Raw genomic sequence first — 26401 nt, 5'->3', positions numbered from 1 at the left:
TAGAACCAGTAAATGAAGCTTGTGTTTTAACCCGCTCGTCTGTCCTTTTTCACTATCATTTCTTTGATCGACTAGTGTGGAGTTAATCAAACTGACAAGAGTGTATAGCGAGGACAGGCTGTGCCCAGAGTCTGTGATCACATCTGAAATAGAGATGAGATAAAGAAAGCCCAGTCAAGAGGAAATAACTCTGCAGAGGTGAACGAACTGGAGGGCGTCAGTGCTTCCAGTTTGGAAGATTTTCAGGGAAACTTGTGATCTCATTGATCGCCGTGCTACGTGTTTGTGTGTGTTTGTGAGTCTTCTCTGCGTTATCGAACTATTTGGCCGAACTTCAACCCTTCTGTTTCTACAGTGTTCCGAGACACACCCTCACAGGGACGTCCAAGCACACACACAAACTGTCACAAAGTTATCTTAACCTTACCGAAAGTAAACGCACATGTTTATGAGTGCCGTCCTCTAAATCCCAACAAGTAGTTTTCTGTCATATTTTTTTACCAATGAAACAAAAGTTACTATTCGGAACTTGAAACCAAAGAATTAGTTTGATGTGTGAGAGTTTCCAGCCCTCCTTCACTTCGGTTTCTAAATACATTGATCTTACGAGTGCAGTCATAGAGATATGTAGAGATACTAGACAGCAGAGGAGGGAAACCCTCATGTATATTTTTTTCCCCTTCAATTTCAAGGAAAAGTAGCAAATGAAAAACCTGAAACGAGTGAAACTGAAGCTTTCTGATTGTAGAATTTTGTGTCTGACAGTAGAGAACTATTTTGTGAACAAAATAACCCCCAAAAAAGTGTGACTGTTTCAAATGATCTTTATTAAAGTAATGAACCGTCTGAGGAGGCCGAGCTTGACTGACCGACCCTCCTCATCAGCCTTGTAACTGGAGACCAGGAGAGGCTTTGAAAGCTGTTTTCAAACACTAAGGTCACCTGTGGAGCGGAGGTATTTAAAGTCAGACCTGCGCATGTCTTTCATATGGCGTTTATGAAAAATTTGCATTGAATGTCAATTAGCTGGGAGGTATTTTCATGATTGTTTGCTTTGTGTTAACCTTGATTACCCTTGAATCAAATGCTTTGTGCCATCCTATCCTTCAGTTAAAGACAAATCTCAACACCAGCCAGCCACCAGCAGGTTTGCTTACATAGCCAGAGGGCTGAGCTGACTCAGCGCTTTTCTTAACGGTCTGCCCGAAACACCCACCGGTAGTGAAATGCAGTAACTGACACACCTATAGCAGGAAAAAAGTTATCAGAGTATTGATGCAGACATTGAGAAAAGCAAAGCAGCCACTAAATAAATGCAGTTTTGGGACCAATAAAGTTGTTATTTTCCTGTTAATGTGATCAGATGGGTCACTGCTACACTGCTAAACCAACAGAAGCGGGTCTGAAAGCAGTGAGAAGAGTTCTCTGGTACTTTCATTAGAAGAAAAGTACTATATTCACACATTCATCTGTTGAAAGCTTTACGTGTTGGAGTTGTTGATCTTTTCTTCAAAGGCAATATATCATCTGCTGCATCAGTTCACAGCAGGAGCTCTAATACACATTTATGTAAAAGTGTAGGTGGAAGTACAATATTTATTTACAAATTGTTTATTTAGTGTAATAAGAGGCTGATAACATCAAGACAAACAAAAGCAATGAAAAATGTCCCCTAAAAAATTGATAATGTAAACAATTGTTTAAATCTGATCCTAATATTTTGAATTAAACTTTTAAAAATTAGAAGAAAATGATAAACAACTTAACATAAATATAATTTAAAACAAATCCATCAATAACTAACTTTTCTTAAGAAAAAATTACATTGTATCCAATAGGGTAGTATTGATTAATGATGATTAATGTTTGTGAATTCCTCCTCTCCTTCTTCCTCCTCCTCTTCCTCTTCGTCCTCCTCCTCCTTGTCCTCGTCGTCTTCTTCCTCACAGAGGCCGGCTGTGTTGTGTTGGTACCAGTCCACATCGCCTCTTGACGCCAAACACCTCCTTTGTTTTTTGTCTCTCACTTTTTTTTAATTCTCCTTCTTTTTTGTGACAAATAGCTCCTTCTGTTCGTTTCTCTGCAAAATAAGAAGATTCAGCCCTTGCTCTACTTGCCCTTTTGACGTCATATTGCATTCATTTTCACAATAAGAACAATGTAAAAAAATAAAAATACTACTCTTTTAAGGCAGTAAAGACAAAATGTTCACTTCCAAAAAACAACTTTGTATTTGCATGAATTTCAGTCCTATTAAAAAAATGACCAAACATTCAGGATTTTAACTGTTTCAATGCCAGTCTTATTTCCTGGTGTTATTTATAGAAAAAAACCCTACATAAATGTGTTATTTTATCTTAGGTAAATATAAAATCTAATAAAATGAAACATTTAAGAATGAATAAAGCCAATGCATCATTTTGGTCATTGTTGACATTTCCAAGACTAAATAAATTGAAGTAGTGATAATATTAATAGATTAATTAAAATGTTGAAAACAATTGTTATATTATTTCTACTCTTGTGTGTCTGTTTCTTTTTTTTTTTTTAATAAATAATTTTGATACAAAATAATGAAAGTAAAATTTAAAATAAACTTCAACATAATTGAATATTTGTTTTGTATGGAAAGTTTTTTCATAGTGTTTTATTAAATGCAACGTTTTCTCCTTCATGATATGAGAATGTGGTAAATTAAAGTGACACCTGAGGGTGTGTATTGTGAGTGAGATGTTACTGATCACCATGTACGACCGACTGTATAACGCTGTAAAATGCCAACAAAGAGTCGACCTGCAGTGAGAGTTGTGTCAACATCACGGGAACACCTCCCATTGTCTGTGCCCGGGCCTGAGGAGTATACACAGCCACTGCTGGAGTGGCACCACCGCAGACCACCATTGTCAGACGACTGATCTCACCGGTTTGCTTAACAATCAGCAGATCGCCCTCCATTTTTCAGTCTTTAATCTGGGCTTTACATTCAGGCGATAACGAGACGTGCTAGAAGCCATAGGTTGTCATAGAGTCACAACCCTCTGACAATGTAAATAAGAGGAGAAATACCAAAAATTTTGATCCCTGGAACTGAAAAGATAATGAAACAATGTAATCAAATCTGGAGCCTGTTTTTAACACGGGCTAGTTGAAAATGTTTGTTTTTCTCATCTGGACTTTCTGTGTTTTAAACTCTTTCTTCAAACAGGAAGCAGCCAGTTTACTCGTGACTGTAGTTCCTCTTCTGTTGCAGTATCAGCTCGGTCCTCATGAGTTTGGAGATTATACTTGATGTGAACTGGTCTCCTCACCGTTTTGTATGTTTATAGAGGCTTTATTGCGGTTTAGAGGCGATAAAATAACATTTTACTTCCCGTTCACGGTCCACTCCTTTAAAGAATATAATATTTGACAGTTCATCATATATATATATATATATATATATATATATATATATATATATATATATATATATATATATATAAACAAAAGCTTGAAATAAACCTCTTTAACCTAGCTTTTGTTTAAAATGGATTTATTTTTTATTTTATTTGGTTTATTCAGCTTATTAATTTTATATTTGTGTTTCAATGTACGGCATGTGTCCATTCAAATTTTGTCTGTGAAGGCCTTTTACTTGAGTTAATTTTCATTAACAGATATGATGTAAATATAGTTCAATTGATTGATTCAGAGGTGGGTAGTGTTATAATCAGAACATTACACACAGTATGTACAAAACTTACAAAAACTTTGAAAAAGTATTGTTTTGCATATTTTGAGAATTCTAATAATACATTTTCTTCTCTGCCAGCATGAGAAATTTTTGGATTGAGTGCATGCGTTGCAGATAAAATTCTTCGGATGTAAATAAATACCAATATATTTACACTTTTGCACACCAACAGGGAGCCTCACTTTTCATGGGAGATGAATAAAACAATAGAAACTCAGTGAAGATAGAGATGAGACAATGAGAGTGACTTTTACTGCAAAAAGGTTGGGCTCTGGACTATAAATTGAAAATATGTCACTGATGAAAAAAATTAAAAGATGGCATGTCCTTAGTTGTTCTTCTCAGTGCTCTGCCCACTGTGGTTGTCAGTGACTCAAATCTCGCTTTGCAAAGAATCATTTGCACCCCCCTCAAGTGGAAAGTACGTTAAATGAAAAACCACATATCTCCGGTGCAAACGAAACGAGGCCATACCACAGTCAAAAATAGTTTCTGTGGTATCACTGGGATGTTTTCTGGTAATTCAGTCCATGTTTGAGAAGGTTGTAAATGGCAGAGTTTGGTTTTATTGCAGATAAATGACACACACGGTTCCCTTCCATCAACAGCCACTTTTGTCTTTGTGATGCTGCCAATGTAGTGATAGAAATGTTTTGTTTTTATAATCTTCCTGATTAAAAATGAATGTCTAACCATGTAAATATTCCCTCCTCATTTGCAGCTGGTTGCCTTATTTGTTTGTAATATTGGTTAAAAGCTATTAAAAAATTAATAAAAGAACAAATAATCAGTCATTTACAAGCAATTTGGGGATAACTACACAGAGACAAAGCAGCTGCTGAATTAACCAGGTTGCTTTGTCTCTTTATGCTGTTCAAAGGTGAAATCGTAAAACCATAAATGCGAACGCTCACTGGGATCCCCACCGGCGCTGTTTCCTCTCCCAGTTGTTCCCAGCCAGGTGCAGTAAATAAGTAAAATAAAACCTCTGGTGGATGAACAGATGCAGCAAAACCTCAGAATTTCCCTAATGAGCTTTCTATGCGTTTTTCCTCACTTTTCTATTCTCCAAAGTCAAATTAAGACAGGACATGCAAAACTCATACTTCACCTGAACAATATTTACTGTTGCTCCAATGTGACGATGCACTTTATTTCCTTTAATGCACAAACGTCCCCTGTAAACTGCCTCGTGATGCTTTCAAAAACAGATGGAAGCTCTAGTATCTACTTTTGGCTTTTATATTTGATCTATTCTGAATTATATACTTTACAGCCATTTTTGGGGGTAATTGAGGTTTAGTTAGTTATATTATTCTTATTATTTTCATTATAGTATGTTGTGCTTTTGTCTTGAATGTCAGAAAATTATAATTGTTGGTAATTGCTTTAGATCGGTCAATTTGCCCCCCAATGTGTCGGACTATTTGTATATTATAATATATTATATTATATATATTATCCTAAAACACAAACATTACAGCCAGTTTACAAAACGTTTACTCTATTTGAAACCTTCAGAATTCAATGATCACTTCAAGTCGATGTTAGCCAAAGTGAACTAGAAAACAGAAACACACAATGAATCCAGCTCTTCACTTTTGAAGAGAGAGAAGAAAAAAAGGAAAACTTGAATATTTTGGCTTTTGAAGCTATTGTTTTCTGCAGCAGAGTGGAGTATTAACAGAAATGTCTTACTCGTTTCAGTTCAGTGCAATTTGCTCTCCTCTTGGCCACATCTGTAAAATGACTATTGAAGGAAAAACTGTCATTAATGTGTTCTTTTATTGATGAGGAAACAAGAGTGGAATTAATCACACAGTTTCACAGATAATTACCTTAAGCAGAATACATGGAATAAAACGAGATCTCGGGCTCAAGCACCAGTCTGTCCGGGAGGAGCAGGCTTCAAATGGTCAAGAGCCCAGAGTAAATGAAAACGTTGGTTTATAAGGATTTCTTTCACTCCTCCCTGCACATATGGTGTGGAGATCACATGTTGTCTTTATCGAAACTGGCTACATCTTGTGTTCTCTCCCGAGAAGTTTTAGATATCACAATCGTACTATCTTCTCACAAGCAGGATGTCACCTTGACATATGCTACAAACTGGTGTGTATGTAGTTGCATCCTCCCATATATGGTCATGTTATTAACAGAAGGAGCAGAAGTGAAACAAGCTGATTATAATGGTAAGCAGGCTAGTGCGTTGATAACTCATAACATATATTTCTTCCTTTACTATAATAACCTTCAAATACCAACATCTGCCATCATTATGACACTAATGTCCAACCATGCCATTGTTGTAGCAGGTGGTTTTCCTTTAATTATCACCAGGGACGAGTCATTGTGTGTTTTACTAGAATTACTATCATTACTCCATAAAAGAGCCATGTCTTTCTCCTCTGCAAACTGAACTCGGTTTACTCTCATAGAGGTTCCAGCAGTGGTGATTAAGTTTGTACTCAAGTACTCTTACATTTGTAAGAGTTGTAGCTTTTTAGTGAATTGTAAGTTTTTGGCAGCTGTCTGTCTATACCACTGCTAAAAAAATGATTTCTCTTTGGTGACTAAATAAGTATAAATACTTCTCAAAGTACGAGTTACTTTTCAACCCTAATTAACCCCATTGCTGTATATACAGTACATATAAAACAGGCATTTTCTCTGGAGTAAAACAAGTAAAGAAACAAACAAAAAACACAACAAAAGAATTATTACCAAAATGCCTCTCAAGAGGTTTCAGTGTTTATTCAAAGTGTTGTTCTCATGCAAAGGGATATTGTGCATGGAATCAAGTGGACTGAAGCATATTTTGATGTTGTTGCAACCAATGTCAAGTAAAAGTGCAGCGAATGAGACTCAGCTGGTGGAAAAGGTGATGAAAATATTAATTTAATTTGCACTGATTATCAACTCAAGAGGTAAGAAGTGACAAAGTCCAAGACGGAGAAAGTCCTTTTCTGAAGTGATCAGTTTATATTTCTCTACCTCTACCGACTTTCCCTTTGCATTGGCGTCGACACACTTTTGAACAAACTTCTGTCTTTGCTTGTGAAATGATCTACGGTCTCTCTGTAGTCAGTAGATATATAAGACTAAAACTTGAGTTCCCCTCGTCTGTTGTGCTGATGGGCTGAAACCAGCCATGCAATTCCTATTTACCTGTTTGTTTCCACTGTCAGCTCCTTGGAGGATGAGTCCCCGAGGTGCACAGCGGCCATGATTTACCCTGTCGGGTCATTGTGCAACAGAGAGAGCACATGCAGGGCGTGTTGGCTGTCTGCATTGACTCTAAATCCACATGTGGCTGTTTGCATGAACGTGAGATGTTTGTTTGCATTGGCTGCAGTTTGAAGAATAATAAGCAGGTAACGGAATATTTCAATGACTACAAGTCACAGAGTCAATATTTTATTATCATACAGTCAAATAATACAACTGGAATTATTTATATAAGTATAATTTGTGTGTTTATTTTTTCTTGAAAAATCAATTTAAACCAAGCCATCAAATTCTAATTTCATTTAAGATTTGTTTGTACCAGCAAGAGGATGATGATAATGCCAAAATAAAGTGTTCACTGCTTTTCTATTGATATATAAGTGGGTTACTGAGCAATTACGAAATGCTGATACAGAATTGTCTGAATCTCGAAGTATACCAGTGGTCACAAGAAAGTATTGTCCTGAGCTTGTCCAACGGTTTGTGTGCATTGAAGGAATTCCTTTACATTTGGCAAAACGTTTCACACTCCATCTCACACATGTGACTACGTTGGCTAATGTCTGCATTTCTTCTGTTTTGCTGAAATGTCATTAAAAGAATGATCTCAAATGGTTTTGCTGCTGTTAGGTTTCACCGATTTTCCTTTGGTAAAGCATCACTTTGGTGGGTGAAATTATTTTGTAACTAAAAGATTATTCTGGGTTAAAAACATCTTTGGTTTATGCCGATATGCCATAAAGTTGAATTTATTTGGTTTTTCTTCTGGGCGGTTACTGTATTTTCTAGTTTATTCAGACTCTGGGAACCAGAAGTGTTTCTGAACTGGATTCAGGATCATCACACTCATCCTTGCCATGTCTTGCCAAATAGGAATAAACCTGTCCTCCCTTTGTCCTGCTGTAAACCTGGTGTGATATTTACATTCTCAGTACTAACCAGCCACACCCCCTCTACCAGCAGCAGCAGCAGCACACCTGCAGAGTTCATTGATGACACTGTGCTTGAGGCCACGTTTACGCGTGATAGTTCTCTGCGTTTGGGCCGTGTATTTACACATTAATGCTGCTACGAGTCACCACAAACGATGGTTCCTGAAAACTCCGGCCACAGTGGAGATCTGGATGAACTCTGTGTCTCCACTTGAATCTAAAGGAGGGTAGGCGGAGATTTACATCACAAAATCATGACGTTGTGTTTTTTTTCCAGGATTCTGATTGGCTATTATGACTTCATGCTTCTCGTGACACTGCCCCCTACAGGTTTAGCATGCTCACAGCAGCTCTGAACCAGGTGTATATGCGGGACGGCTTTAATGAAGATTTTTTTGTAGACGTAGAGCAGGTAATATCCATTTTTGTAGAAACCTCGGTACGTGTGTACGTGCATTTTACTCGTTGTTTGTTCATCTTAATTTGAGGCTGGTTGAGTTTAGTCTTTCAGTCCTGTTACTCTGCGCTCGGGACTTGTTGGTCTCAACACAAGAATGTGTTGCTCCCAACTTGACAACCGTGCTGCTTCATAGCTGAAATGGGTTTGGGCTTTTTAAACTTATTTCTTTTTCTGTTTCTTTGATCCTGCCTGATGAAAATGGAATCGTTTTGTGATGTTGCACTGTTTGTTTGGACATTTGAGGGCTAACAGGGTTGCTTCTTATCGTAGTGATCTGCAATAAGGTGCAAAAACTCTGATCACTAATGTAGTGTATCAGGGAAGTGTTTTTGGCTTAAAGATGATAACGCAGACAGTTTGATGTCAACAGCTCTTTTATTAATTATTTTATCTGTGACTGTGATCACATGAAGATGCACGAAAACTAAAAACTGTACAGGTTTTCTAAGATATTTCAACGTTGTACTATTCTCTGTCATTAACGTACAGATCTTTTTTTGGTTTTACAGATTTTGGAAAGTATCTTCATCTCATCTGAATCTTTTACACAGTTCAATATGTTATTACAAAACACTATGTAATTTTTAGAGGCACGTAGCAGAAATGTGATAAGATCCAGAAGGTCCTTCCAGTGAAAATTGGACAGAATGCCTTTTTTAAACTCTCATATTACCAGACAGAGAGGGGAGAGTACATTACAGCATCAAATCTATTCTTGCTGGAAGGACGAGACAGTTAAATGGTCCTTTTGTTTTAGCACAATGCCATAATGGGGGAGTGTAACGCTGCCTCAGTAGGTGTTGGATTGCCAAGGAGACTTTCATAACAAACCATAGGAGACCTTGTGCACGTCTGAAAACAGCCTGCTGATAAATATTTCACTTGGCGGAGGAGAACTGTCTCACCTATAGGAGGTGGAGCAGATGACCCACCTTAAGTTGGATTTAATATATTGATGGGAATAATCTACCGAGTCTATTGCAAATAAACATGGAAGTCACCCCCTTTACAGAAGTCAGTGCATATTTTTGATTTAAGTTGCAATAATGCCATGGCCACTATATATATAAGTGATTTTTACAAGGAGGAAAGTGCTTATAGTATATGTTCCAAATCTATTTGGCAACCAAACAATTAGTCTAACCAAGGTGAAAATAACACATTAAAATAAAATGCATCAAAAGTACTATTATTGGTAAAGTAACACGTTTTGCTCATACTTGAGTGCAATTTAAGATAAATAGCTCCCATTTAATCAGCATTTTTGTAGCCAATAAGTTTCTTTTTATGTACATTTCTTTACCACTGAATCACTTTCATTTACTTTGTCTCATACATGCACCTAATCATTTATATAACGTGCAGGTAAATTGAATAAAATGCTTTTAATTGATGCATTTCAATGTGTTAAGAAGTGAATAACACTTTGAGTGGTTTCTATGAGTAAAACATTATCTTTTTGAGAGTTTTTAACAGTACTTGTACTTGTTTAATCAAGTGCAGTTCACACAATGTATCAGTACTGGAGTCTAAATTTAATTAAATACAAGTAGTCTCTATATTTGTATTTACCATCTAATAAAGAAAGCAGTGAGATAATTTAGCAAATTCCTAATCATGAAAAGCAGCATCATCTCTGTTGTCAGTATTTCTCCCTTCCAGCTGCAGCACAAACAGTCATCACGTTCCACTTACGTTCACTGGCTGAATAATAAATAATAAACAGGTTGTGTTGTTCGGATAGCTGTGCTTGACTTTTGTACCCAACCGTCCATGCCGATGTCATGATGGATCAATGGGCACACATTGTTAAGCAGGGCCCGGCTCCTTTGTTGTTTTTGTGAAGAAGGTGTACAAAGGTTGACCGCTGTAATTGTGCAGTATTATAATTGCCACATGTGGCTATAATAACTCAGTTTTATATTTTGAGGAGGAAGATACGCCCTTTGCCAACTACTTAAACTCATTTCCAATTTGGACTAAAGCTGGCAAACTTTCTATCTGTTGTACGACTTCTGTGAAATGTTACTTGTATTACATTCAATTTGTTTTTCCAGAGTTGTTTTTTTTTTTTTTCACCTTAATCCTCAGAAAGTCTCAGTGTAATCATTTGTGAATAAATCAAACTGTAATGTACATATTCCAAAAGTGTAAAAAGCTTTAAAAAAATAGATTAGATGTTTTTTCTTGTGGCACATGTGCAGTGCATTCTAGTTTGACGTCTCCTATTGTCACATCAGTATATCAAATTAAGTTCATTATTTATTCCAGAATTGACATTTTTGGGCTCTTAGCATTCACATACATGTCTCTAAATTAGTCTTTTATGGTCAAAATTCCCACTTTTTAATGACCTGAAACGGATATATTTAAAATATTTAAATATTCAAATGTAATCCCCCCCACCCAATATGTCCGTTCTCTCTCAACAGTCTCTGAGACAGAGGAGGCAGACAGACGGGAAAACGTCAGGAAAGACGACGGAAGGGAAGCTGGACGAGGAGGACGAGAACTCGCCGTACAGCCGCTGCAGCACTGTGGACTTAGACAACGTGAGTGATTGTCTTCGTATTTACTCTATACATGTATTCATGCAGCGAAAAAGAGCTCCACTTCATGCAACATCTGTCTGTGTATCAGGTGGTGATAGAATTAACTAAATATGAATACTCCGATTACTGTGAGCAGTATTACACACATAACATTCTGTCATGAGGAATTTGCACGGCATTATTGCACAGTGCATCGAAATATAATTTATTATGATTCAATCTATTGCAATACGTACATTGCATATGTTGTGCAGCCCGAATGAAAAGTTACTAATTCACTGACAAGTTTTTTAAAGGAGTGTACTTTGAACTTTTATATGAAGATTCCTGATAAAAGTTCTTTTACTTGTAATTGAGTACAATTTAGATACTAGTGGTTGTACTTGAGTGCTAATTTTCTGTAATATGTCCACCTTTAATACCAAGGTGTATTAGCAACAATCTGGTACTACGATACAGATTACAGTTCAGAGGTTACTGTGCTTTATGTTGCACCATGTGACACTGCAAGCAAGGCGATACTTGAAAAGTGCAAAGAATTCATCACTACTACTTTGTTTCGCTGCACCAAAATCTCCATCATTGACTTTGCACATTATTGCATTGCACAATAACACAAGCCCACATTATAATCATCCATAATCATGTCCAATCAATCTTCATTTTCTCAGTTTTTGCAAAAGGTGAGTAGAACACCTGTAGTTTATTTTATTTTATTTCAAATCATCAATGAAAAACAAATAAAAACAACAAAACATTTATTTGTAAATTGGTGAAAACCTCAAACAGAAATGGATGTAATTTTCCTCCAGTTGTCCGTTTCCCGCTGTTCCGTCTCGCAGTCTGCTGTTGCTTCTTCCCTCCTATCAATTCAAATTTAAACTGTTTCTGCAAAGTTGATCCACTTTTCCCCAAAAACACAATATGACTACGCATGAGTTGGTTCATAAGGTAAAACTGCAGTTTTACTCCCTCTGAAAGGCTGGGGTTTTGCAGGTGATGGGGGCGGGGCTAAAAGAGTGGACAACCAGCAGGTCAATTACCTTTGGTCTTCTGAGTCTCCGTGTGCACGTGAGGTCGTCTGGCAGTGTGAGAACAGCAGACATCCTCAAAAAACAGCAGAAACATTCTCCAGCACCCTTTACTTTATCTCATCTAATCTCAACAGAACAGTACAAACGTCTCGGATGTTGATTCACATTCACTTATTAGCTTTTTTGTTTTTTTTAAGCCATGTAAATCCTTGAAATGACATTTACTTTGACAAAAAATAAAATGTGTAAAGACACTCAGACATGCACAATGTAATAGTAAAAGAAAACTGGAATGAAATAAATAAAAGGAAATGACGTGAACATTTTAATAATTGAATAAAATTTCATTTTCTATTCTATTATAACAATAAAATAACAAAAGTCACAGAAATATCGACAACAGGAAGTAAGATAAGAACAAAATATACATGTTATTAAACAAAATCAATTGGAAAAATTTTAATTAAAATATAGAACCTGAAGGCAAATGTGTAAAAAGAAACAAGTCACAAAAAAATCACAGAATTCATAAAAAAAGATAGTTGGGTGACACTAAAATAGCACATTTACCAAAAGGAATAATAAAAAAAAAAGAATGGTGAAATAACATAAATAATAAAAAACATGCAATAAGTGAAAGCAAAATATGGAAGTGAAGTAGTATAAACGAAAAGCAATACCATTATCATCTGAATGCAAATATTAAAAAAATTAACAAATGATGGACAGTAAATATCTGGAGAACAATATATAAAAAGAAAAACAATTACATTAATGGAATTGGGGGGGTGGTGCATAAACAAAGTAATAAAAAATAATACAATTACTACAACTGAAAAAATGACTGGAAATTATATTAGCACTAGTGAATAAGTTCAGGACATTAAAAGAAATTAAAAGAAAAAATATAAAGTCCAATCTGAGGGTGTGAAGTTGTGAATGAAGTCACAAAACTTGAAGGTTAAATTGTACTTGTTTGTAACTTCATTATGTCAGATATTAATCCTAAATGTCTCCATTGGCTTAATATCCAGTTTTGAAAAGTGCGGGGTCTGAATCAGCACCGGTTTGATTTTGGAGATGAATGAAGCAAGACTGGATTTTATGACATCCATCAGCTCACATCTTGCAGTTTTTTTTTTTTACGAAAGCAGCTCAGAGGACGAAGCTGTCCTTAACACTGCAGTCATTGATGAAAACTACACACGTGTTTTCGCGCAGCTTGTGGAAGTGTTTGCTCACAATCTGCAGCATACCAGACCCTCAAGAGGCCACATCGTGACGATGACAGATACAACTGGTCCGTCTGGTTCTGGGGTCAGCAACCCGTGGCTCCTTCGTCCTTCTGGTGCGGCTCCTTGAGCTTTGAGCCCCCTGCACTACGTCCCTGAGCGGGGCGAGGCGGGACCCGGGCGGTACGGTAAGGCAAAGCACACCCAGACCCAACTGTGTTGCGCAGTCCCACTACAGAGAGTGATGTATCGTCATTACGCAAAAGTAGCGGTGAGGAGAACGTGGAAGTTGCGGCAACGCTGCGGTCTTCCAAAGCTGCGAGCTTTCTCCATCTGTGACACAGCAGGAAACTTTCTCAATCTGAACTGCAGCATCCAGATCTCGCTGGATCTCCTCCTCTCCACTTACTGAGAGGAGCGTCTGAACCTCGTAGAAAGACCGCGGTGCTGTGGAGCGCCGACGTTTCAATAAGCCCAGTCACTGAAACCACCAGTGTGTACAAAGTGGCGTATGTGAACATTAACAGGAGGGCAGATGAGATAGTTTAATATTGCGGTCTTGTTGAGAGCGACGATCTTCGCTACGTGTTGAGGAACGATGCCTCATGTTCACTGCCACAGAGACGGACGCTAAATAATGCAGAAATTCCACAACTGAATGACATTGAATGCCACGCCACTCACTCCTGATTTAATAATATTATAGCGACGACGGTGGCGGGTGGCGGCTGCGGCTCCCAGTGTGTTGTGTTCAGTGGGAAACGGGTCCAAATGGCTCTTTGAGTGTTGAAGGTTGCCGACCCCTGGTCTGGTTGAATAGAAGATGCACAGCTCTCGACCCCTGAGCGAGGCCCCGGGTGCACCTGCAGAATCAATCAGTCGCTGGAACGGTTGGAAACCCAGGGACGCTCCCTCTGCAGAGCTCATTACACCGGTCATGTGCTGCCCCGCCCACCAGACAAACTGGTAAAGCGGCATTGCTGAAGTGTGTGTGCGTGTGTGCGTGCCTGAGTTAATTTCAAATGCCTCCTTATCAGTCCTCTTATGAAAGAAAACTTCACCTGTTGAATTATTGGCCTAGTTTACAGAATGACTATGATCTAGACCAGGGTGGAAACCCCCCCCCCACAGATTTTAATCTAATCCAGCATATAAGGAAGAACAAAACTACGAAAAATATTTTTGAATTAATAGTATTGTGATGATATTAATGACTTTTTAAATTTAGAATTTTTTAAATAACTCATCTTAAAGTAATAGTATTGTGACACATATACATACATAAAATATCATGATATCCGTGTATATTAGTGGGGATAGTCGTGTGAGAGTAATGAGAAAACTGCATGATTGTGTATATTTAGGTTGTTGATATTATGCAATGGGGCTCAAACTGAATGCTACAATTCATGTTTTAAAATTTTGTAAAAGGGGAACTGAGGTCTGCAGGGGGCTGCGGGCCGTGACACACCAAAACCTCCACTGAGCATGTTAAGCATGTTTAGAGGAAACCTGCAGAAAATTTGATATGTGATTAATGAATAAACTTTATTTAGAATCAGGTACAGTAAATGTCACACACACGGCAAAGGACTGGGAGGAAGTACAAACGTATTAAATTGAACATTTTCTCCATCAAAAATTGAAAAATCATTTATTGTGCTTCCATGTTGTACAAAAAAAACAACATTTATGTCTTTAAAAGTACTGAAATCAGTGAAGAAATAACACTCGCAAACACTAGATTATTAGGAATCTGCTGTTTTAATCACGTCATTCGAAAATATAATTCTTCTTCATACTTTATCACCCTCACAGTAAAAAGCTGCTTTAAATGCTTTTAAGATACTTTAATCCATATTTATTAGTTATCATTAAGCTACATTTTTAATGCTTTAGTTTCTTTAGGATCCTGTTGTCGACAGTTGTTTTAAACTTGTTGTTTCAACAGGTAGTGATGGAGACGATTCACTTCAGTTTTTGTTTGTTCATCTTGCTTCTCTACGTGTGTCTCCAGATGTATTCACTTTCATTTTCTGATAATAGTATTCAACTGTAAAGTTTGTCAGTATTTCTGAGGACCTCTGTTTTATCCTTGGTGCATGTTTGGCTTCACTTTAGTGGTTTAAAACTGGCAATTTGCCATTTGACTGTTGGCTACTCAGTAGTTTAAATAGCTGTGGTGTTTATTGTTGTGTAACATTATGCCATTTTTATCTGGCGATAGTAAGTCTGATTCACCCTGTTAAAACTGAGCGTAAGCTTATAACAAAGACACACATACACACACAAAGGGATCAGAAGCTTGTGCAGTTTATTTAGGCAGCAGTGCGGAATCATTGTGGCATGAAACATTGGTTCACATCCCTTTTTCCTCCCCTGTATTACTCCGTAGAGACCTTCGCTCTGATCTGTGATGTGCCAATGATTTAAGATCAGCGCGTTCTGTTCCTGCCAACGCCAGAAAAAAGAAAATCCTCAAACGAATTCAAAAAGACTCGTAAAGGTAGATTGAAGGCTGAAGGCAGCATGAAGTATCCCTAAAGTTACATGATAATAAACAATCTTTTCTGGTTTGAGCTGATAATGTCAAATGACCCACTTTTAAAGGCACTTATAAAGTAACTACATTCATTGTTTGCTCGAAGCTCATTTGAAATGCAGAAAACTGACACTTATAATCACACATAGAACAGTCCTCGAATGTTATAGCAGCTGATGAGATACAATGCAGCCGAGACTCAGCAGAGGGTTATTATTTGAAAAAAAACACTTTTATTGTTGAGAAAACCCTGATTTCACATGTATTTAGAAAAAAGTGTTCACAAAGTGTGAGAGCTTTTAGCTACTCTATTTGCACACAAGTGAACCTGAGTTCGTAGGGTTGATTTATTTATTTGTATTATTTTAATCACATACCATGTTTCCAAATCACTAACTAAGGCTATTTATCTTTCTACTTAACAGAATGAGTTGTAGTCCTTCATGGACAAAGGTAATGAAGGACGGTTGCCTCAGAGTCTGCCCTTTTCCTGGGAGAGTCTCTGGATTTTATTGTGTCTGAATGAGTGATAAAGTCTGTGATCACTCAAACCTCCTAACAGAGGGTCAGCTGACAGATGATCTTTTTTTTTGTTTTTTGTTTTTTTTTAGTAATTCCTGAGACTAAATCAAGATTAAAAAGGATTTAGCGCAGCGCAGACACAGGGCTGACACACACTCGCATCCAATTACAATTGCAGACCATTTAAAGACACCAATCAGCCTTAAATTCCACTTTTGAAAAACTTTAACCTTTTGTACATCAATGAATTTCCAACATTTTTTGTTTGAAAGGTGCTATGAAGGTGCCACTTCCTTATGGTTGTTGAGAGATGTTCAGGCCTTATTATCGAGCCAGATAAGTAAACTAAAGGGGTGACTCCAGCCCCACAAAGTATCCACATCATCACGCCAGCAATGAACTTGACTTTGGAAATCATTTATATTGAAGGATGAGTAAGTTATGACAAGCAGAGGTTGTAAAATACACTTGACTTGAAGATAAAACTCAGTATAGGGCGCCGTTTACTTCTGAGCACAAGGTTTTGTCATAAATAAGTGTTGGTGCAGGTTTAGACTTAGAATGTCCCCACCCAGATACCTCCTGATATAACAACACTGACCACAGAAACCTGGAGGGACGATCCTCACCGTTCTGGTGTCACCTACAGCCGGGAGCTGTTCAAGAGCTGGTGATAACCTTCTAAAAGTGTCTCTGGTCTTTAGAGGCAGTAAAAACATTGATTGATTTCTGCAATACATTTAATTGTAGAAGAGGACATGCAGAAAGTCACATACATAAACACCAGAAATGAAATGTTTCAGCATCTGAACCCAATTTCCACATGTTTGCTGGTCTGGAAAACAAAACAAAACACAAAAGTGATTTAATACAGACAAAATGAACTTTCTGCATCTCTGCTGTTTCAGAGGGTTTCTGCTCCTTGTGGTTCTGTCTGTGCAGGAGGAAGTGTAGTGTGATGGGGACACACACACACACACACACACACACACACACACACACACACACACACACACACATTTTTCCATACAAAAAGAAATCCACATAATATCGGATAGATTAGAATAAATTAATGGTTTTTCTATACCAAATGTAGATATTTCAGAAGGGTAAAATCCATGAGTTTGTATTTTCTTGGAATCTTACCTTATTAATGAAAAAAAATAATCCCCACAATTTAAAAAAAATTTGAATTCACATGCAAACACATTTCCACGTACAGACAATTTATGGTAACAAAACAAAACCTCAGTAGCATGTTTTTGGACTGTAGGAGAAAACCCAAGTATCTGGCCAAAACCCATGCAATGCACCGGGAGAATTCGTAAACTTGTACTGAAAGGGCCGCCAAGCCTGGACTTGAACTGTGGATTTTCTTGCTGGAAGGTAAATGCACTGACCACTGCACCACCATGCAGCTTGAGAGCGGTCCTAGTTACATCCGCAGGTGGATGGAAAGCATACTTTGCGAAAAAAAAGAAAGAAAAAAAAACAAAACAAAAAAGAAAGCATACTTTGCACAATGCCTCGTGATGCCGGCTGTGGATTCAGGGGAAGTCCAACTTTCTGTGTCTATGTGTGTAACTATAACCTGATGGGGACAATCTTCAACATGCATGGAAACAGCAAACCTCTCACATTTTCTGAGGGATTCTGTGTCAAATTAAACAGGCTGCAGATTAGAAATCACATCAACTTGTATGACTACAGATAACCAGGATGCAAGGGCTTCATTTTTCTCCTGTGTTTTGTATGTGCAGGATTTGGTGGACTGGAGGAAGCCCCTGGCGTGGCAGGTGGGACACCTGGGAGAGAAGTACGACGCGTGGGTCCACCAGCCGGTGGACAGGCCAATCAGACTGTTTGGAAACCCTATAATGGAGGCCGGCACCAAAACCTCCTGGTAAGAGTGTCACAAAAATATACAAAACAGCAGGAGGTTGTTTTGTATATTTACAGGAAAACACCTGGAATATTGCCTAAAAGAGCAATTGGATATTAGAGAAACTATTTGTATTTCTGTCACTTTTTGTCCCTGAGAGGAGATTCAAGGCATTTCAAACAGATTAAAGACAAGTAGCAAGTAGACATATTGGATACACAAAGAAACATCATATTTACATAAAAAACTGTTAAATCAGCAAATAAAAGTGGATGTGAAAATTGAATATGTTCATTGACGTCCACTTTTATATTCTGGCATAATATGTGTTTGCATTGTTTTCATCCTCTTAAAAATGTCTTAGGAGTAAAACCTAATTTTAATAGTTTGCTCTGTCTAATAACTGATTAAATTGAGTTTGATGGAAACTTTACACATTGATTAACGTCTGGTTTGCTAAAGATGCCAGACGTTAGATTAGAAAAAGCACTTTCCTGATTTCACATGTTGGAGCAAGTAGGTGTCAAAACCTTCTGGAAAAATTCTTTATATAGCTAATATAGCATCTTAAAATAAAAACATCTCGTGCCTGTTTGGCCAAATCTATTTACAAACAGCTGTCCACCTTGCCTGGCTGCAGATATAGGTGATGTTTCATAATCCAATAAACGAGCAGTAAATATTAAATTGAGCTTCAGGAAAAATATTCTTCAAGATTGGATTTCAGATTAAAAAAAAACCTCAATTGTTGGAAATAATGGCCGATACAACTCGGACCCATCTTTTACTCTCCAATGCTGAAATGATTTTAAAAAATGTTCCTTGATTATACAAATGTAAAAATTTCTGCTATTTTCTATATAGTCTTATTTACCTCGATAATACTGCTCTCTAAGTAATACACCTCTTACATTGACATATTGTGTATTGCTATTTGCAGCTTGTTTATTATATTGTATTATTGTATATTGTGTGTGTTTATTGAAGAAACAAGTGTAATAATCAATTAGGTCACTTCCAGGAAAAACATGATGTTAATAATTGTTTAAATGTTAGTTTCCTGCACTCAAATAAAACATTTTTTTTTAAATTCCATGTTACAGGTACTGGGTCCCTGTGGTGTGGCTCCCCATTGTCTTTTATTACAGCTGGTACTGCTACACCACTCTGGCTCAGGGCACCACCAGGATAGTCCTCACTCGAGGTGAGACGTGGAGGATTTCCTCACATCGTACAAACATGACAAGCAGTTTTCTCGAAGTTGTGATACATTTCTGCTGCAGGACTTCTCCAAATATACTTCAACTTTCCAAAAAGACACATCTATCCATTAAGTGCGCAATTTGTCAGCTTGTAATTATAACCAAAAAAATTTTTTGATTGACAGAAACGATGATTATTCTGAATCCTTTGACTCAAGTGGCCCTCGTGCCTCTGCATTAATGATGAATTCCTTTGGTTACATGAAATGTACATGTAACTATAACATTGGGTAACTTATTACTGAATGCAAAAAGTTAACACAATAATTTTACCAGCCTCTCTAAATATAATAACTATAGTGTGTATATCAATATTATAAAATGGGAGTCCAACAAAACAATTTACTTTAGTGGCACATAAAGTATCAATGCTTTGTTTGAGCATGAGCTCCTAATTGTATGGAGATTAATTGTGTCTTATAATGAGATTCTCTCGGGATTTATAGAAGTTATATAAGTCAACTAGAACTGATAATAACTTTTATTTCCTCTGAAATGATTAAAAACCTCCAGCTTCAAATATTTAATATAGCTGCATCCTGAGCCAGGAAGTTGTGCATATTTACATACACGGTACATAATCAATGACTTAATAATTACTAACCCTTTAATTATAAATGGAGGCTATTTTTTTTCTCTGTATGGCTGTTTAAGGGTTCAACATGTGATTTACACTGTGTATCACTTCTATTAAAACATAAATGTCGCCCCCTGCTGGATAGAGGGAAGTTAATTCAGTAAATTAAGAATTACATCATTGAACACCAAACCATCCCTCCGCCCATTTTTATTTGCATTGTGATATTTGCATTTGAGAATATTTGTTATATTTCCATTTTAAACGCATCAATCAACTGAATCGACTGGATAATAGAGATGTTACAGTACAGCAGCACCCAACTCAAGATTGAGAAAAACTGTATAATCATCATGTGATTACCATCTTTGGAGAGATATTAGTTGAAAAAAATGCAGAAGATACCAAATATGAGTGCAACAAAGTGAAGAGTTCAGATTTTAATTAAAATGCAGCTAAATGACCTTGAAGCTGAATATTTTCCTCTCGACATCACCGTTTGTGCTTCTCGGTTTCTTTATTGAATTTATTATTAACCCTTTTCTGGACAACTTCCGTATTTCTTCATGTTTCTTCAAAACCAATAAAAGTTGAATCAACATGTACCTCAAACTTTTAATAAGCCATATGTAGAATAAATAAGGCATTTTACTGTGATACAACGCTAGGGTGAAAATTGGCATATTTTAATAACAATCAATTATCTCAGGTTCAAACTGTTTTTAATTCACTGAATTAGATTTTTGTTGAGGGTCTAAGTTGGTCATTTAGGTGTGTTAAAGCCAGACCAGTAGAGAAATACAGTTTTACTACACTTACACTGTTTCCTGCATGTTCTTATTGTCAAACATTCACCTTCTGTACTGTTTTATCCAACGCAAAGCTTGTGCAATTACACCGTTATGCTTTCTCTTTGTTTCCATCCATTGCGAGGTTTCAGTGCATGTGCGTGTTCTTATTTATCACATGTTGCACTTTTGATGTATAAAATAGCTTGTTGCCTGTAAATCTTCTAGCGTTTTGATTAAACCCCACGAGTTTAATTATATTGTTATTTAATGTATCATTATGATAGTTGGATTGAAACTAAACACAGTTATTGCATGTTGTGTGTGTGTGTGTGTGTGTGTGTGTGTGTGTGTGTGTGTGTGTGTGTGTGTGTGTGTGTGTGTGTGTGTGTGTGTGTGTGTGTGTGTGTGTGTGTGTGTGTGTGTGTCAGACTTCTCCATTCCCGTCCATAAGTACTGGTTCCCGCTGCTCTTCACACTGGGCTGGTTCATGTGGTCCTTCATGGAGTACTGCATCCATCGCTTTGTCTTTCACATGAAACCACCGGCTCATAACTACTATCTCATCACGATACACTTCCTCCTGCACGGACAGCACCACAAGGTACAGAAACCCTCTGAGACTCAGAGCACATGTTTATCCCTTCATTGTCCAGCATGGTATTACCCCCCACAGGGCCTGGGTTTTGTGAATTGGCCCCCATTGCTTTTGTACCGAGGTGAAAGTGGCTTTGTCTGCCAGCGTTTGGCTTCACTCTAATAAAAATTTTTTTTACAAATTCAGAAATCAGGTCAGGGGTCTAAAGCCTTTGTTGGAGGCAATTTGGGGAGATTGAGGTACAAAATGTTTAAAATGGATTAATTAAAAGAGTGGTATCTGAAGTTTTAAGAATAAGTTTGTTATTTTGAGTCCTGCTTGTCATTTCATCACAACATTGTCTCCTCCACAGTCTCCGTTTGACGGCTCTCGGCTGGTCTTCCCGCCCGGCCTGGCCTCCTTAGTGGTGGGAGCTTTCTACGCCATCCTCCAAAACCTCCTCCCGGACATCATTGGGACGTGCGTGTTTGTTGGCGGCCTGTGTGGCTACGTGGTGTACGACATGATCCACTACTACCTCCACTACGGCTCGCCGAAGAGGGGCTCATACATGTACAGCCTGAAGGCGTACCACGTCAAACACCACTTTGAACACCAGAGAGCAGGTGGGAAACAGTTCACTGGGGTTCTGCTCTCGTACCTCCACAGACACACAACTTCCGTTCCCCTCAATCTGCAGGCGTCTTCAGTCAAATGTCACTCACACATGGTCCATTTTTCTATTGTATTATCTTAAATATGTGGCAATTTGACATCATGATGAAATGTGAAAATCCATGTAAACAAATTTATTAGATGTATATTTGAGGATGTTATCACACAAATATTCTATTCTATTCTATTCTATTCTATTCTATTCTATTCTATTACAACCCGGAAAGTATGTACCTCTTCATTTCAGGACGATCTCTTCCCCTTCCCATAGCACATATATACATTATACATTGATGTATTTGGATCATATAAGAGATTTCCATACTTTCTTATGTGTTTGGTAACCAGAATATAATCTATTTAGATTGGATGAAAAATTTGTTCATGATTTCCATATGGTATTAAAGGTTTTCTTGTGAATCCAGAACGTGAGCTCAAAACATGTTGGACCTTTTAAAATGAGGATAAGACAATTTTAAGACGTTCAAAATTTCTATCCATATCTACTAAAACAGTATTCTTTAATTTTATATATATTAGCAGGTTTTAACAGTTTTTGCCGTTTCTGGTTCACATTTTCTAGTTGTTTAAGCTGTTTTATGCATTTGTATTTATCTTTAAATATTTTTTAGCTTTCCTTGTGGTCAATTTTAGCTACTTAAGCCACTATAGGACCATTTCATTTTTTTTCCCCAGTTATTTTTTGATTATTTCATAATATAACACTATAAAGTGATTAAACACAGAATATCATGAAACAAAAAAACAAACAAAACACCCCAGAAAAACATTTTCAGCCCCGGAATAAAAGTCCTTTAGAAAATGTGTCTGTTACTGTGCAAATGAAATAGAATTTGTAAAAACTTCATGGCACCATTACAAATGGGCTAAAGAGCCACATGGAGCTCCAGGGCGGCAGGTTGCAGACCCGTAGTGACTAATGGAATAAATTCAAGTCCAGGAGAGAAACTAGGGGGGTGAGCCACCTACGACCTCCAAAGTCACAAAGTTCTGTTTCTGACCTCTGACCTGCCAACTGTCTTTCTCTTTCTCTGCAGGATTCGGGATCACCACCACATTGTGGGATCACCCCTTCAAAACAGTCATCCCCGATGAGCAATTCTAACAGAGAAACGGCTCTTCTGAAGGGCCACAGGACTTCTCAGCAACCCTCCTTCTGCAACCAGCCCTCACACACACACACACACACACACACACACACACACACACACACACACACACACACACACACACACACACACACACACACACACACACACACACACACACACACACACACACACACACTGCAACCTGCGCTTTCTCTGCTCTGATTGTTTCTGCATTTTCTACATTTTCAAGGCCTTGCCATTTTTAATGACCCGTGCTTCTCACCGCGCTGACCTCGTCAACCAAACGTTGGCCTGATCGCCACACACAACTTTTATGATACAAACAGGGACACACACACACACACACACATATAATGTAAGGATTTGCACATCTGTGTGCTTTGATTGTCATGGTTTCTCTTGAAGGATTTACAGCTGAAAAAGCTTTAAACTTGTTGCTGTCTTAACTCTCTAATACAAGTGAATGTGCACGCACACAAAAGTGCGACAATCGAGAGATTAAGAAAGTGAAGGATGGTCGGTGTAAGTGGACAATGTGGGGAGAGGGAATGGGTGAAAGTGTGTGTGTGTGTGTGTGTGTGTGTGTGTGTGTGTGTGTGTGTGTGTGTGTGTGTGTGTGTGTGTGTGTGTGTGTGTGTGTGTGTGTGTGTGTGTGAATGAGTGTGAACCTCCCAAACATCGTCTCACCAACTCATCTTCTCCCTCCTCCGCACTGTCCGCTGCTTCTTCTGTTCTTCCCTCCATCCAGCTCTTTGTTTTTCAAGTTTTTTACTCCGCTGCTACACATTGTTACGTCACTAACAGCCGTCAGAAGTTCCTCCACCACGTTTAGTCTCACTGTAGTTGTACTTCTTGAACCAGCTGTGAAGAGAAAAAAAAAAAAGTTCAATCACGCTGAAGATTAATTTGTCAGATTCTATTTATTAATTATCAGACTAAAATCTGCAACAGACAGTTTACTGTAGTCTATTCATGCAATGTACTGTTAATGAGTTCTAAATGCTTGAAACCACTGTGGAGATATATTTTTGCACGTCTGTTGTAATATGTAGTGTTTTGTCGCCTTATTTCCTCAAGAATGATACAACAAAGATGTAAAAAAAAGAAAAAAATATTTTGTAAGATGATTTGTACAGAAGATGAGATTCTCTAATGTTCTCTTGATATCAAAAGCAGAGGATGATGGTGAATGCATCTGTGGATGGAAAATGCATGTGTGGATGCATTGGGATGGCAGGCAGAGCGTTGTCATGACGACAGAGGGACGGAGATGGAGGCATGAAGCCACGCTGTCATTTTTCCTGCTGTGAGGGATCTCGGACTCAAAGGTCGCAGGGTCTGGGAACAAGTCACTGAATCCAGAGTCAGACCTACTGAGGGGCCCGTGTCCATGTTTTGTTTTGGGTTTTTTCTGGGCGAGAAGCAAACAACCGGCTGCAGAGCCTTCAGTTAAAGTGCTTAGTCCCCAAGAAATGCATGTGGTTGACCGATGACAGAAAAAAAAAATGTACGAGTGATATAAAACTAGACCAGCTGAACAAGACAAAGCCCTAAATTGATAAATGATTTTGAAAAAGAAACAACAACGAGGTTCAACCTGCTAAGAACTCACCAACTTTCTATAAAATGTATAAAAGTGTCAGAACCAAAGAGAGATTTCTCTGTTCTATATATTATAAACTCTAGATACAGACTCTCTAAAGTCCATCCCACCATGTGTTTGGTCCTCTTTAGTTCACGCTGCGTTTGGACGTCCACTAGTCTGTTTGCCAGCCTGCCAAGTGCAGCTTTTCTTTGTTTGGCGAGCAGCAGAATCATGGTGGCCTGTTGTATCAGGGTTTGTTTCAAACCTTTTGTCATGGAGCTCGGTGAGTCTGATGCTGCATCAACAAGCCCTTTGGTCTGCGTGTTGGTGAGACAAAAGAAGCTCCTGAACCGATTTCAATGAACAGCGAGCAGCAAAATCTGAACAGAGGAACAAGTACAGGGATAGGAATAAGAGGAATTTCATTATAAAGCAAAGCCATAATAAATGATTGAGGTATGCTCGGTCAGCTTCTATTTTATTTACAAAAATGCAGATTATCCAACATGCAAACAGAATTTACAACTTGGTGTGAAGTAAACGGTGTGCTGCGTGAGTTTAGACCTAATCACATGACCGCTGTTTACTCAGATTTTTAAGAAAATGTATTTAATAATGTTAATGTAAAGTAGCTTTCATTAACATGCTGGAGAGATGAATTTGCGTTTCGGTAGAAGGAGAATGATTAAAGTGCGTTTATGGAAAACGTAACACAAACTTTGTCTTGGTTAAGGATGCAAAATACTCTCTTTAATCCATTCGTATACTTGACTTTATTAAAGTTTGAGTGTTGGAAGCTGTAGTTAACGTTGGAGAAAGTGCAGGGTACAACCTGAACAGGTCACTCAAAGTAAATAAAAAAAAAGAAAATCATTCAGAAATAAAAGGAGTGAATGCAAACCTTAATATCCTGTAGGGGTTGGTCCCCCCCCAGCCCCCGTTGGGCCTGCAGATCCCCGCAGGATGACGATGGTTGGACCATCTGACTGGACAGCAGGACGTCTTGACTGCGACTTGGTGGATCCTCACAGCGTCTCCTCTCGTCTCCTGATAACTTCAGTAGAACAAACTGAATCCGAACAGCTTCGTGTGAAAAACTAGTGAGAACTTACAACTACTGCACATTTTATACCGGCTTCTCAAGCTTGAAGAAACGCCCCCGCTTGCATCTTCAATATACTTTCTTACGTGTTCGTATTTAGAAACAAAAACTATTTTTTTGATTCAGGAGAGACCAGCTTAACATAAATTCACTAAAGCAATAATGATAATCAGGTTTTCAGGATAAATAATGAGAGGGCTGTGTGATCAGAGCCTGTTGAGGGTTGAGCTGCATCTGATTCACCACCTAAAATCTAAATCGCAAGAAAACATCTTCTGTAATTAAAAATTTATTAATTTTTGACTTTTTTCCGCAAAGAACCAAAAACAGGTGTATTTTTATATGTCAGTGATGATGTGATGAGCAAAACAATGAGTGTACTAATCTGAAGTGATTGTGTATCGACTACTTGACGACATGAAATGACACCGATGTTGAATTCAAAGACACGCAGGTCTTTTTTATGTGTATTTATGTGATGAAGACGAAAATGGCAGTTTTTGATTCTAACATGTCCACTTGCTAAATTATGCAGCAGAAAGAAGGAAAAATAACAAGATTTCTCCAAATCTGTTTACTGGAATA

General features: G+C 37.8%; 1 protein-coding gene across 1 annotated transcript in view; it reads left to right on the top strand.

Moving 5' to 3' along the window:
- The window catches only part of fa2h (fatty acid 2-hydroxylase), a 39612-nt gene extending 14934 nt beyond the window's left edge, over positions 1–24678 (top strand). The window contains exons 2-7 of the mRNA XM_080474979.1: positions 10786–10905; positions 17996–18138; positions 19221–19321; positions 21176–21348; positions 21695–21947; positions 23055–24678. Coding sequence (XP_080331105.1) covers positions 10786–10905; positions 17996–18138; positions 19221–19321; positions 21176–21348; positions 21695–21947; positions 23055–23122 — 858 coding nt within the window. The 3' untranslated portion in view covers positions 23123–24678. The remainder of the gene's footprint in view (positions 1–10785; positions 10906–17995; positions 18139–19220; positions 19322–21175; positions 21349–21694; positions 21948–23054) is intronic.
- The last annotated feature ends 1723 nt before the right edge of the window (positions 24679–26401 follow it).

The sequence above is a fragment of the Lipophrys pholis genome, assembly GCF_963383615.2.
Source record: "Lipophrys pholis genome assembly, chromosome: 11".
In the NCBI taxonomy this organism is placed as follows: domain Eukaryota; kingdom Metazoa; phylum Chordata; class Actinopteri; order Blenniiformes; family Blenniidae; genus Lipophrys; species Lipophrys pholis.
Note: the sequence above shows the minus strand (reverse complement) of the source record. Positions and strands in the feature narration are given on the sequence as shown.